This window comes from Grammomys surdaster, unplaced genomic scaffold, assembly GCF_004785775.1.
Source record: "Grammomys surdaster isolate TR1022 unplaced genomic scaffold, NIH_TR_1.0 797, whole genome shotgun sequence".
Classification (NCBI taxonomy): domain Eukaryota; kingdom Metazoa; phylum Chordata; class Mammalia; order Rodentia; family Muridae; genus Grammomys; species Grammomys surdaster.
In genome coordinates, this window is record NW_021605216.1 from 971,020 (window position 1) to 986,422 (window position 15,403).

Genomic DNA, 15,403 nt, shown 5'->3' on the forward strand with positions numbered 1-15,403 from the left:
TGCTTTTGGCTTTGTCTACAATTCTATGATCACACAGGTGTATGTTGATGAATATTGATAAAAGGGAATCTGTGAAATACTCTTCAGCTGACGACTTGATTGTGTCCTCAAACATCCGTGTCTTTGCATAAGCATCTTCACATTTTCCCATTTAAGCCACCTTAACAAGCCAATCCTTTAAGGCACCCTCATTCCATATAATCTCTGGTAATACACAAGCTTATATGATCTCTAATAAGTCAACAGAATGTTGTAGCTGTCCAAAAGTCAGCTAATCAACATGCCATCCACATTGGAACAAAACACTAGTATTGACTTATCCAGTCCTGTTTGAAGTCAGGAAGGGAGGAAGCTGTATATTCGGATATCTGCAAACACAACATAAGGCTGATCCTGTACATGTTCACCATAGACGAAATAATATAAAGGTTACTCCAGATCAACAGATGTTTTTCAGTCCTAAGATGTAGGATAAACTGCTGACAGTTTGTGGTCGAAGGTCAAGGTTCCTCAGCAGTGGGTGATGCAAGGCTTGGAGGTTCCTTACATGGTCTGAGATTGCTCTGTCTTCCAGAGAATGCCGTCACCCTACCTCTGTCCTGATTGGGGTTGTGGCTGACTCTTGACCTAACGGACTTCAGAATAAGTTCACCCTTTTAAACTCACTTGGCATAGGATGACTTCTTATGTCTAGAATTACTGGTGGACCTCAACCAATATCTTCTTGTATAGTCTCAACATTCCTATGCAAAGAAAGCCAGACAAGACTTCCAGAAAAACACATTTTGTAAATGATGATTTACTCATCCACAAGCCTTCATATAGAAGGTACCCACTGAATGCATGGGGTAAAATGGATGAAAATATAAAGAAATAGTAAATTTGAAACCTACTGAGAAAAACTATGTATCAAATAATACTGGGGATTCCAGGTTGTAGTTCCAGCCCATCCTTTGGGGAGATTCCTAGATGGCTTCTCTGAGCAGGAGTGTCCCTATTGTAGGGGCTGGTAAGCCAAGAATTCTTAGGGACCTTAAGTCCTAGCTCTCTCAGGTTCTTGAAACCAGGTAGAGGGCACTTTTTTTTCTCCCATGCTCGTGTGTGGTGCCTCATCTTGATATTGCCTGGATATCTTGAAGTTCCCAAGTTCCTCTCCTCTGATGTCTCATGTCTCAGATGATTTCTGTAGATCTCTGCAACTGTTATAGACACTATTCCCTCACCTTTGTTTCTGTTTCACACAGTTTCTGTGGATACAAACTCTAGTTCCAACACTGAATGGCTTTAATCCCTGAGCCATTCTCCAGCTCTTCTGTGCTTATTTTATCAGACACAAAATGCTGCTTGTAAATATGTGAGGCATGGGTACAAATGCTTGTGAGGAACCACTTCAACGCTTCACTCCTTCCTGCCTTTCCTCAGTGACTTTTCAGAGAAATTCATTTTTTTTTGCAGCATCGTGCAGATCTGCACGGTTTTCCTAATCTCAATTATGGTAAGTGGAAGGTACTTGGGGCTATAGTGGCATATAACAAGGAGATGAAGTTTGATGTAGGAGGGGCCTGAGGGACCTCAAAGATGCAATCTCCTCTGCAGATAGGAATGCCAGTAATGATGATGATGATGACACTGATAATGGTAATTACGGTGGTAATTACTGACACGTGTTAAGTGCCCATTTGGGGTCATGTGTTACTCTAAGCACGTCCTAATCATCATCTTGTTTAATTCCCATAGCATTACTGGAGGGGGTAGCTAATATTTTTACTTCTTTTTAGACATAACCAATGGGGGCTCAGAGTGTGTAAGGGATTTGACTAATGTCACTCAGCTGAGAAGTACAAGGCAGAAATCCAACCCGGGTCTGTCCAATAGGAGAGCCATTCTTTTCAACAATGCTTCTTCTGTTTGCCTGCCTCAACAGATGCTCCTGAAGCAAATGTGACCCACATGGTGCTGAGGGAAGGAGAGTGGGTGAGAGGCTTACAGAAGGACCCTACAGATTTCTCAGTGTGGGTGAGCAAGAGACTGAAGAACAGTTTCTTCTCAGGCCAAGGAAACCAAGCTGGAGGTATGAACTAGCTGCTGTCTGGACCAAAATTTCTGACTCTAAATGCCTCTGGACTTAGTGGTGGCCACAGGGTATAAATGGCTAGCTGCCCTGAACCTGAAGATCCTCAGAAAGTCAATGGGTGACCAGAGGCCACCATCCCTTCCTCAGCTTCTATTAGAATAGAAAGTTTTTGAATGACACTCTGCTGAGTTTGCATTCTGGATTTATTGCTGTCACTGAACTTTACCTTCTTGACAGGGACATGCTCCTACACCTGCCTCCCAAACTGTTCTGTGTCCAAGTGTCACAGGTTACAGTAATGAGAACATAGACCCTGAGCTTCTGTGCACTGTGGGAAGTCATCTTATCTTCGTTTTTTTATTTGAAGAGGTCATTGTAATAGCAGCTACAAGGGCCCATAAAGAGGGTCAGGATATAATGCCAGAGTCAGATGAAGAGTGTGGAAATGTGTTTCTGGAAGAGATAAGCAGAGAGAGGCAGAAAGCAGGATTCGGTTGTCTTGGGCTGGGGTATGGCAGGGCAAGATAGATGCGAGTCAACGGTGAGGTGGGGAATGATAGTCAATGCATAGAGATCTCTCTCAGTCATATGATGAAGACACACTAAACTGATCATGGAAAGGAGAAGACACATGCCTCCTGTAGGGAAATTATAAGAGTCAGAAAGACAAGGAGTTTGCTGTGGGGTTGTGTCTCCTAAGAATATCAGAAGCTACACACATAAAGTCTTACCAACACGACAGCCCAAATGTGAGCCGAACAAGTATCACAGTAGTAGACATGCTAACGAGGATGGGGAAAAGCTCAGGAGTCCTAAGCCCATATAGACAACGAAGAAATGCTGAGAGTGGGAGGACAGCACACCGATTGGTTATCCACCACCCAGTGATCAGCTCTGAAAACATACTTGGGAGTAACATTATACAGACCAAGCAGGGTGTATTTGTGAATATATGTTATTAATAAAAGAGAGTAGGGAGAGTTACCTGAGAGGATTTAGAGAGAGGAAAAGGGAATGGGGAAGATTTAATTAAATTATAATCTCAAATAATTCCCACCAGGGTGGTACACTTGACTTTTTTTTTAGGTTTTTCGAGACAGGGTTTCTCTATATTGTCCTGGCTGTCCTGGAACTCACTCTGTAGACCAGGCTGGCCTCGAACTCAGAAATCTGCCTGCCTCTGCCCCTCCCAAGTGCTGGGATTAAAGGCATGCACCACCACTGCCCGGCTACACTTGATTTCTTAAGACACGGAGTCATCAGGTAATACATTTGGTCCTTTCTTGATGACAACCATAAGAAGACAGAGGAATACTATTTCTAACTGACAAATGGGTAAACTGAGGTCTGAGGCTTGGTGGCTAGCAGAAAGCTTGCCAAGCAAGAGTGACATCGGGGCACAAAGCAGCGTTTGGCTCCTTCGGACTCCTTTTCCATAAGCCTTTTCCTCCACCTATTTTCCTTTCCTCCTCCCTCTGGCAGTTTTCCACGGGTGGTGATTTGAATCCCGCAGCATTCTCCAAAGTGACCAGAGGGAAGATTTCTGAGGATTGCTCTGAAGCCCAGACCTTCTGACCCAGTGGAAAGGACTGTGAAGCATGCTTATTCTTTCCAAAGGGTTTTTGTTCCTTAATCTATAATTGCACCCCTAGCTTCAGTGCCCCGAAGAAGAGGGCCAGCTCCATGCAACAGCAGGCTAATTATGTGGCTGAATTTCTAAAAATTATCATCTTATAAATTGTGATATTCCTCTGAAGGGGAAAGAAAACTGAGCACATTCTCCACCATGTTTCAAACTGAATTAATTAGGAATTTGAAGCCTAATTATCAGCTAATCTATTGGAACATGCCAGTCTTTCGTATCTGGTTGGTGTTTGTAATTTGCAGCCGATTAGTGGCAGTTGTGAGGATCTGAGAACTCATTAGGTCAGAAGAAGAAAAATGTGGATCAGAAGGATAGGGTATCCCAAGGGGCTGCTGTGGCTAAGGGGTCACTTGCTGACAGATGAGGGTTGTTGGTGAATTTTTCTATCAAAGGCTCTGAGACCAGTGGATCATTTCTGTGGTTCGAACAGAGGTAACTGCGCAAGCATCTGGACAGGTTCTGTGTCTTCCCAAGCAGCCAGTGTCCTAGAGCAGTAGATGCTGTCACCAACATTTGGTGCTAGCCTACCTACACTCTTTGCTGCTGCATGACACTGGCTGAGCCATACTCCCTTGATGATCCTATTTCCCTACAAGTAACAGAGATTCCAGTGGAATTGACTTCCATGGTCCCATCCAGCACCGTGGATCCGGGATATGAGGGATATTACAGGTTTCCTCAGTTCTAAAGAACAATTTTATTTTTGTAAATGTCTTTTATGGTTGAGATCCTTGGCTTCCCCATAAAGATTCCAAACAGACACCATTCATTAAAATGCAATAAAATATTTTGAAAAGATGATGGATTTAGCCATTGACATCTGAATCTAAATTAACCTTTTGCATTAAACTCCTCTGAGTTCCAATCCTGACTTTGAAGCAATAGGGCAGCCAAGGCAAGGGAGGTTTAGAGGGTAGAAAGAGGGAAAGCCAGGATAAGCTAAGGCTGGAGAGCAGGCAGGGCAGAATTTAAGGGTTAGCCAGATGTCTGTACCCCACATTTAGACACAGACTATGTGCCTTAACTGAACTAATGATGTTTTTGCACAGTATAGTATAAAATACCAATCATTCTTTCTCTTCCTCCCTTTCACTTTCTCCCTTTCACTTTCTTTCTTTTTTCTTTCTTTTCTTTCCTTCCTTCCTTCTCTTTCTTTCTTTTCTTTCTTTCTTTCTTTCTTTCTTTCTTTCTTTCTTTCTTTCTTTCTTTCCTTTCTCCCTCCCTCCCTCCTTCCCTCTTTCTTTCTTTCTTTCTTTCTTTCTTTCTTTCTTTCTTTCTTTCTTTCTTTCTTTCTTTCTTTCTTTCTTTCCTCAGAACAAGGTAGTTCAACTAAAACTGAACGTGGCTATATGTTTAGCTCAGTAAGTTTAGCATTTAATTTTTCTTACAGATTAAAAGATAGTAAACATCACAACTGAATGGAACGTGAAAAGTTAAGAAGACAGACAAGGGCAGTGAAGACACTTTGAACGAGGAGTAAACATCAATGGAAGTGGATTCACAGCTGTATGTCATGGGTTCAGGTTTGATGACAGCTTCAGTCACTTCAGGAAAAACCGTGGAGTTCAGGAAAGTGTTAAGCACAGACTTTAAGGCACAACCCAGCAGACCCCTGCCTATGTGTATCTCACAGATGTTTTCATACCAGTCCCGAGGTGATAATGACTTTGAAGTCCACCAGCTGTGCAATGGATGTGCAAAACAGGCTCTCTATAATGGACAACTATCTGACAATACAAAAGGAATACACCAAGATAGAATGTACATTAGTAATTGTGTGGGGCTGGAGGAACTTGGAGAGTGAGTCATGTATTGACTATTGATAAGCATGGGGTTTTCTGGGGGGTATGATGGAGTGTTTAAAATGAAGGTATGATGGCTTCATAACCCCCACAAAGACACACAGAACCATAGAATCGAGCCCTGTAAGTTAGTGTGTGGTATTGTGTGGTCTATGGATTTAATCTTAAGAAAGTCTCTAAAATACGAGTCTGAGCACAAAAAGAATATTGTGTTTGACTATGGAGAATAAGAGCTAGGAGAATCAACATTTATGATATAAAAGATAAAAGTGGGAACCATGACACAGGAAAACTAGACTCGACAGAAATGGCAATTGCCAAGGAAAACTTACACAGATGTAGTGTATGTAAAAAGTATATGCACATAAAGGATTTGAAAAACCAAACCATCTTTGTGGCATGCAAAGTAATAGCACCCAATAAACAACTGCAGTGTGCTCAAGTGCAGACATTTTTTAAGACACAGGCTTATCTAGACTGTATATAAAATGAAAAAGAACAACCATAAAAACATCTCTAAATTAATATTAATACAGGACACACTTTAAGATGGTTCCTGGTTAAAGATTTGTCAATTTTAACATAATGATGATTTAAATGTCTGAACTCATGAGTAGTAAAACAGCTATTATGTTCAAAACCACTGGGATCCAGACATTTAATGTCCATTCCAAGATGTGATCATCTTTTCTCACTCTTAAAGCCAGAGCTGTTAAGAGGGCACTAGAATGAGGGATAAGGGCCTGCACTCCAGCCTCCAGCAAGCTATCTCCCAAGGACAGCTAGACGCTCATGGGCAGAGCGAGAGACTGCACTGGCTTGACCACTGAGGACGTCTGTGAGCGATTCTTTCTTAATCAAGTGATTGCTGTGGGAAGCCCCAGCCCACTGTGGAGGCACTGTTGCCCAATCAGGGGTCCCTGAATTTAATAAAAGTGGGGAAGTTAAGCTGAGCACAAGTTCCTTCCTTGACTCCCCCACAGCGATGGATGAGAAACTGCAAGTATAAGCTGAAACAACAGACTTTGTCCCTTAAATTACTTTTTGACAGGGTGTTCCCCTCCCCTACTCCCAGCAACAGAAAAGAAACCAGAGCAGAAGGGTGGGGGAAAGAGTTACATTTGGTGTCTCTGAGCCTTACTGATGCTGCAGGGAATTGCCCCCCTCCTCCCACATGGTTCACATCAGGTGGGTGTGAAGCAAGCTTGGGCTCAGGCGTGGGAAGCACAGGACTGGACAGCTTGTCCTGCCCTACTCACCAGATTGGCGAGGATGTAGTGGTACCCGATGCCGTTCTTTTCCAGCTTCACAATCTGAAAGACACAACGGGAGGGTACTCATCAGTCACACCGACGGCTATAGTGACAAAAGCAGTGACGAGAGCAGCTGATGTCCACCAGCTACTTACAACATGCCTTCTCTGTCCTGAGCACATAAAACCGTAGTCTGTACCAGGCACTGATGGTGATGCTGTTAGCATCTGTGAGAGATGAGGAAGAACCATGCAGAGTAACTCAAGCCTCTCCATATGGGGCAGCTATGGAAAGGTGAATACAGGATCTGAAATCACGATTGCCTAGTTTTAGGGGTGGTGGGATTATCACAACCACCAGGGAGGGAGCCTGGGTGCTCACCGCACTCTTCCCATAAAGCTTTCCTCACACGTGGCTTAGGAATCTTCCGTTGTATGGAATTGGCTGTTTTTCACAGTGGCGTGGGCCAGGGCCGCTCAGGTCTTCACTTGGGCATGAAACCACATGCAGACGCCATCTCTGCTTTCTGTCTCTGAAGTTCCGTGTGTCTCCTCCCTAAGTGGTTTAGCACTCAGATATCAATAGATCATTTAGCATGAGCATCAGGAGGGAAGACTGAATCAGTCTCTCTAAACCCTCAATGTAGTGGATGGAATTGGCCTGAAGTGGGCAAGTGATTTTCCCAGACTCCTGTGGGGTCTGCTGGTAATTGAAGGACAGAGGTCTCTGATGCCAAACACCCTCTCTGCATGGCACCAGGTTACTGTTAAGGAACCAGCTAGGTTTCCTAGATGCTTCCTGTCTTTTTAACTTTTGTCTTATTGCTTGTGCATTTCTGTTTCTGTGCGTTAGTGTACATATAAGCATGTGTGTGGGCACACATATGTGTGCATGCACGTAGAGGCCAGAGGTTGGTGGTGGGTATCTTACTTGGCTATTTCTATCATATTTTGGGGGCAGAATCTCTCACTTGAAGCAAGAGCTTGCCAAGTCAGCTAGTATAGGTACCCAGCTTGCCCTGGGATCCTGTCTCTGCCTCCTGAGGAGTGGGATTAGAGCTGAGCAGGTACCCAGCATTTATGTGGGTGTCCTGGATCAGGACTCTGCTCCTCACATTTGTACTGTAAGCACTTTAACCCTTGAATCATATCCCCAGCCCCTCCCCCCCTACACTGCAAATGCCGACTGACCTAAATTATCTTGAAGTCAGGGAAAATATTTGTGGAGAGAGCTTCCCCAGGTTTGCTGGGACTGCTTGACACACCACTCATGAGGAATGGCTGAGGCCGCACACCTTGGTTCTGGCCACAACGAGCCTGATATTAACTTGATCTATTTCTTCCTTTCTTTTTTTAAATCATCGAATTGGGTTTGTACACCCTGCTTGGTGCCTCTTCCCCGTGCACTGCTACAAAGAGACACGAAATATATGAGAGACACCCAAGCTCCTGGCCTAACTGAATAAATTCTCAAGGTTATTAAAATCCACACTCAGACATCTCCTTAATTGGATATATGTGCATAACGGCTCACATTTTTTTTATGTGGGGAATAATTAAATGCATGCTCACACGATGCGCATGCTGGAATAGTGGTGAGACTGAAATTCCAGACACTGGAGCTCAGAAACCACCAAGGTGATGGTTTTATTAATAACTCTTCATTATTTTTCCATTTTCTTGTCAAATGGCATGCCATCTCTTCAACAAGGAGATACCTTTATCAAAAGCCCATTCAGCTTCCAATAAACACAAAACAACAAATAAAGATATTTCAGAGCCCATGACATTCAGGGAGTGTAGCCACGGGAAAAATTTGCAACATAGGAATGCAGAAGGAGGCAGAGGAAAAATCAATAGAAGATGACTTTGGACCAATAAAAAAGAGGGACATGCATCTCAACCTGATGGTGGCTTCCACATGGGTCCTATCCAATGGCTGACTTATTACTTTGACTCATTTTATCTCAAAAATACTTATTAAACCCTAACAGTATGAAGCTGGTGCACAGTGGGCCGGGAATGAAATAAGGTATTTGGTATGGAAGGCTTCTCACAGTAAACAGGACACAGGTAAGTGCTTGCAAGGTCACTTACTGAAAAGGGTATTGTGAAGGTAGGGTCCTTCCCCTCAGTGACCTCATGAACTTTATCACCAGTGTATGTTCTTTGGACTTTCTTTGTCCATGGACTATACAGGAATGGCCTCTATGGGTCTCCCCAACTCTCTGCACATTTTCTGGATGCCTTCTCACCTCACCCCTATGTGCAACCTTCTATGAGTAGTTCAACAAACACTCACTGACCACGGACTTATGTTAAGCACTGGGTAATGTGCCGGGCTATAGCTCTGATAGCAAGGCAAGGTTCCAGTGACCTCGCTGAGCTGAGATGCAGTTTCAGGAGGAAGCCAGATGGTAAATGTATAAATAGATGAACGAAGAAGACGTCAGCAGGCCATAAACACCACAGAGATGATAAAACAGGGCCGTGTGATGAATGGCCCTGGGAGCTTCTGGATGACTCTTACCTTGAATTCATTCTGCCCCCAGTGACTAGATTATATCATTTAGTGTCTTACATACTGGCAAAGAAAATTACCCAAATAACCCTCTTGGCTATATGCATAGATATCTCAGGCTTATTTATTTCCATATTAATGTAAATTTATATAAATTTATGTTTATTTTATACTATGCGTGAGCATCTACATTTGTATATGTGTTTCACACGTGTGCAGTGACCATGGAGGCCAGAAGAGCAGCAAGTGCCCTAACTACTGCATTATCTCTCCAGCTTCTGAAGTTATACATTTTTATGTTTTAAAATCTGTATTCTGTCTATGAGAGCAACTTGTAGCACTTAGCTTTCTGAGCCTGCCTTACCTCACTTAATAGGATACCCTCTAGTTCTGCCCAATTTCTGCAAGTGAAAAAATTTCATTCTTATTTCTGTCTGAGTGAAACTGCTTGGTGCACACAGCACACTCTTTTCACTCATTCATCTGTTGCTGAGCACCTTGGCTCTTGGGAACAATGCTGGACTAAGCCAGTGTCTACAACTTTGTGACAATCAAAAGTGTGTTTGATGTGGCTGGATTGTACTTATATGGTAGCTATATTTTCAGTTTTTGAGGAATGGTTATACTGGCCAGTTGAGATTTCACTAGTAGTATGTGTCTTGTTTTCTCTTTGTTTTTTAAATGAATTTTTACTAGCAGTTGTAGTATTTGGTTTCTTTCTCTTTTTTGTCTTCCAAGACAGGGTTTCACTATGTAGCTCTGGCTGGCCTGGAACTCTGTGTGTACCAGGCTGATTTCCAACTTACAGAAACTGCCTGTCTTTGCTTCCTGAACGCTGGAACTCAAAAGCATGAGTCCCTGTGCCCAGCCTTGTTTTTCTCATCTTAGCTATTATTATTATTATTATTATTATTATTATTATTTTGGTTTTTCGAGACAGGGTTTCTATGTATAGCCGTGGCTGTCCTGGAACTCACTCTGTAGACCAGGCTGGCCTCAAACTCAGAAATCCGCCTGCCTCTGCCTCCCAAGTGCTGGGATTAAAGGCATGCACCACCACCACCCGGCTAGCTACTATCTTTTTCATTCAAGAAAGAATCTTTATGTTTTAGTTGCACATTTATTTATTTTGTATTTATCCGTGCACAGGTGTGTGTATACGAAGGTCAGAAGCCAACTTGCAGGAGTTGGTTGGTCGTCTCTTTCCACCATGCAGTTTCCAAGACTCAAGTTTGAGTTTCTGGGCTTTGCTTCATGCATTTGTGCTCCCTGGGCTGTCTCAACAGCACAGTTTTAGCCATTTTGACTGGAGTGAGCAGAAACTCAGTGCAGATTTGGTTTGTACTTCCCTCATGGCTAAGAATGTTGAGCAGATTTTCGCCCATTTCTTGGTTATTTATGCTTCTGTTGAGAACAGTCTGTTTGCTTCAATGCTGCAGTTATTGATTGGATGATTTGTTTTTGTTTTTTTCAGTATTGAACCTTATGTGTTCCTTGTACGTTCTGGATTTTAATCTCCTTGCAGATGAAGAGTGAATAGTTTTATTCTCCTGTTCTGTGGGCTCTTTCCTCCCTTACTAATTGTCTCTTTTGAAGTCCAGAGGATTTTTAATTGTGTGTAATACCATTTGTCACACCCTAACCTACTGGGGGTTCTTTACAGAGAGTCCTTGGGCAATCCCTACATTTAAGTGTTTTCCTTCCAATTTCATTTAGCAGATTTAGAGTTTGGGGCCTTAAATGAAAGTCTTTGATCTATTTTGGGTTTATTTATTTATTTATTTATTTACTTTTTACTGAGTGAAAGGGGGGGGGTCCACATTCATTTGTCTACTTGTAGATACCTACCAGTTTTTCCAGTCACTACTGGCTGAAGACATTGTTCTTGCTCTGATGCGTGTTTCTGGCAGCACGCTTTAGGTGGCGTGGGTCTGTTTTTAGAGCCTCTGCTTTGTTTCATTAGTTGTCATGTTTTTGTGCCGTTACCATGTTGGTTTGGCCACTCTGTCCCTGTGATATAATTTGAGGGCAGGAGCTTCATTGTCTATTGCTATGAAGAGGACCATTGGAATTTATATGGACACTGTGCTGACTTCAAAGGCCACTTTCAGCACTTTGTCAGTTTTCACATTATAATTCTGCTGACCCATAGGTGAGGGGAGAGAGGGTCTCTTCCATCTCTATTTGTCTTATTTACTTATTCATCAATATTTTGAGCTTTAATTATAGAGGCCTTTTAACTCCCTGTTAGGCTCATTCCTGGGTTGTTTCTGTTTGAGTTTGAAATGTTCCCCATAGGCTCATGTGTTCAAACCCTTTGGCTCCAGCTGATGGTGCTATCTGAAGAGGTCATGGAGTTTTTGGTAGGTGTGACCTTGCTGGAAGAAGTGCCTCACTGGGCATGGGCTTTGGAGCATTATAGCCTCGTCTTACTCTCTGTCCTCTGCCTGCTGTGTGCAGTTGCTATGTGATCAGCCAGCTCCTGTTCCTGCCGCCACACCTTCCCTACCTTCCACCCCACCATGGTGGAGGGTGTGTGTGTGTGTCTGTCCATCTGAAATTGTGATCTAAAATAAGCTCTTTCTTTCCTGAGTTACTTTTAATTTTTTTTCAGAATATTTTACCATAGCAATGAGAGGTAGCTAATACACATGTATTTTTATTTTTAAAGTTAGGATGAATGGAAATTAAAATTCATTTTTCAGCAGTACATTATAGATGTATAGAACAGCTATTGATTTTGTATGCTTTCATATGCTTTCAATTCCCTGAAAATTTTTATCAGACCAAAGAATCTCCTAATAGAATCTTTAATCTTCTCAGTACAGAACCATGTTGTCTGCAAATAGAGATAATTGGACTTCTTTCTTTCCAGTCTGTATTTCTTCTATTTCTTCCTTTTGCTTTATAGCTCCAAGACTCCAAATATGATTTGTATATGCTTGGCCCAGGGAGTGGCACTATTAGAAGATGTGACCCTGTCAGAGTAGGTGTGTCACTGTGAGTGTGGGATTTAAGACCCTTATCCTAGCTACCTAGAAGCTAATATTCTGCTAGCAACTTTCAGATAAAGATGTAGAACTCTCAGCTCTGCCTGAACCATGCCTGCCTGGATGCTGCCATGCATGTACCATGCCTGCCTTGATGACAATGGACTGAGCCTCTGAACCTGTAAGGCAGTCCCAATTAAATGTTGTCCTTTATAATACTTGTATTGGTCATGGTGTCTGTTCACAGCAGTAAAACCCTAACTAAGAAAGAAATTGGTATCAGGGACTGGGGTACTGCTGTGATAGGCCTGACCATGCTTTTGTTTGGCAGAATGTGGGTTTTGGGACTTTGGATCTGGAAAGCGGTAGAATGCTTTAAGTGGGGCTTAGTGGCCCATCCTGGTAGGAGTATGGAAGACTTTGTTGCTGAGGGTGATTTGAATTGTGGAAGCCTGGCTCTAGAGGTTTCAGAGAAGAATAATTTTAATATGTGGCCAAGGGACTGTTTTTGTGGTATTTTGGTGAAGAATGTGGCTGGTTTTTACCCTTGTGTGAAGAGTCTACCTAAAGCTAAGGTAAAGAGACTTAGATTAATTATATTGACAAAGAAAGTCTCAGAAATGCCCAGCATAGATTTTGTGTTCTCTGGTTTAGTTTAATGAAGAATGTTTTGAACAAGTATACCAAGCTTAGAAAGGAAAAATATAAAATATATGGTTTAAATAGGAAAGGGGCACCAGGAAGTAGAATGCAGTTGGATCCTATGTTCTAGGAGAAAGCAGATTAAGGGAGTAGGAGTTTTATACAAGAACCTGTCCAGTTAAGTTTAGAGCCAGGTATGGTGGTACACACTTCTAATCCCTGGAGATATAGCCAAACAGATTGGGAACAGAGAAAGTTCTAGGTGAAGAATAGATTAAGTCTGGGTGTGGTGGTACACACTTTTAATGCCAGCATTGATAAAGTTGAATGGGGGTGGGGGTGGGGGTGGAGGACATGTTCTAGCCCCAGCAAGCAGCAGAATTCATCAGTTTTGGCCATGTGGTTCTGGCTTTAGAGTTCAGAATAGAAGGGGCTACTGGGACAATTGATGCTGGTTAGCTGGAGCTAAGAAATTAGCGGTGATTAAGAAGAGACCAGCATCACTGAGGTGAAATCTTCTGGGAAGTGTTTTCTGAGAGCACAAAGAAGCTGTGTTCTAGAGATAGCAAGAGTGTACCTGGTGCTGCAGCTGGACTTGGTAATGTGTTACAAGTTATCCAGGTGATACTGGTTTTGAAGGCATGAAGGCAACATGAAGAACCGCTGAGGCTTGGCATCGTGAGAGGACATGGAAGGCCATTGGTGAAGGTGTAGCTTCAGTGTAGTTGATGGCCCAGGACTGAAGGGGTCATGCAAAGGAGTTGAGACTTAGCACCATGAAGAGAGCCTATGAGAGGCTAGTGGTGAAGCCTAGTTGCAGCGGAAGACTCCAGTGTATTGGAGATGCTAGTGTCATCGGATGACCAAGAACAGCAGTCACAATGGAGTGGATTAAACTGAGCTTAGAGTGATGCAGAGGACAGAGCTAGAAAAATGATGCCAGCCCTTTGGAGGAGCCCAGAAGATCATGTGTGGATCCCAGACATTGGAACGTTGAAGTTGCCTTGGAGGCCCCAAGATGTTCAAGATGCCAGAGCCATGAGATATCTGCTGAGGAAAGCTGCTAACAGGGAGTGGAACCAGCCCAGAAGAAAGAACTTTGTTGCAGTCAACAAAGATGAAAAAGGAGTTGGAGATCTGAAGACTGCTTTGACATCAGACATGGAGTTGCAGTTCGGAGTTTGCCCAGCTAGTTTCCTATCTTTCTTTGGTGATTACAGTTAAGTGATTGGATGAATGTCAGAAGAAATTTTGAACTTTGGACTTTTAACATTGTTGAGACTACTATAGACTATAGGGACATTGGAAGTTGGACCAAATGTATTTTGCATTATGTTATGTTTAGGTATGGCTCCCATAGACTCATATGTTTGAAGAGGCCTATGGTGGTCAGGGAGTGTAATGTTATGATTTGTATATGTTCAGCCCAGGGAGTGGCACTATTAGAAGATGTGGCCCTGTTGGAGTGGGTGTGGTCTTGTTGGAGTAGGTATGTGTGTCACTGTGGATGTGGACTTTAAGATCTTCATCCTAGCTGCCTGGAAGCCAGTATTCTGCTAGCAGCCTTCAGATGAAGATGTAGAACTCTCAGCTCTGCCTGGACCATGCCTGCCTGGATGCTGGCATGTTCCCACCTTGGTGATAATGGACTAAACCTCTGAACCTGTAAGCCAGCCCCAATTAAATGTTGTCCTTTATAATACTTGCATTGATCATGGTGTCTGTTCACAGTAGTAAAACCCCAACTAAGAAACTATATTTAATACAAATGAAGAAAGTGTACACTGTCATTGTCTCATTCTTGACTTTCCAAGAAATGCTTTCTACTCCCCTCCCCATATTGGTTGTAGTTTTGTCACAAAACCTTTATTATGTTGAGGTATCTTATTTTTATTCCTAACTTCATCAGGGGTTTTATGATGAAGGGATGCTGGGTTTTACTGATGGCTTTTTCTGCATCTATTGACATGGTCATGTAACTTTTCTATCTATGTGCTGTGTTACCTTGATTGATTTGCATATGTTGAACCATCCTTGCATTCTCTGAAAGAAACTAACTTGATTATACTATCTGATCATTTTTTAATGTAGCTTTAAATTAGTTTTACAGGCATTTTACTGAAAACATTACATTTTTTCTTTATTCCCGAGAATTTAATACACGTAAACCATGAACTACGACATGATCACATCTACCCTATTATCCCTCTCAACTGCCTCCATACTTCCACCAACATGACCCCCTCATAACTTGATGTGTTTTTATTTATTCTTGTAACCCACGAAGTTCAGTTAGTATTGTCCATCTGTGCACGGTGTGAGATCATCCACTGGAACATGGAGATTCTATCAGTGTCCATGTCCTCAGAAACGAATTAGTCTTTTTCCTGAAAACTATCAACTACAGGTAGCTCCTCAGTAAAGGGTGAAGCATGAAGGTCACCTACCTATCTATGGCTGGGCTTTTGGCTTGATCT

General features: G+C 42.6%; 1 protein-coding gene across 7 annotated transcripts in view; it reads right to left on the reverse strand.

Moving 5' to 3' along the window:
• The window catches only part of Gria1 (glutamate ionotropic receptor AMPA type subunit 1), a 315,108-nt gene that overhangs the window by 120,440 nt on the left and 179,265 nt on the right, over positions 1–15,403 (reverse strand). For all 7 annotated transcript variants that reach the window (XM_028782513.1, XM_028782514.1, XM_028782515.1 and 4 more), the window contains one exon: positions 6,781–6,834. In XM_028782513.1, coding sequence (XP_028638346.1) covers positions 6,781–6,834 — 54 coding nt within the window. The remainder of the gene's footprint in view (positions 1–6,780; positions 6,835–15,403) is intronic.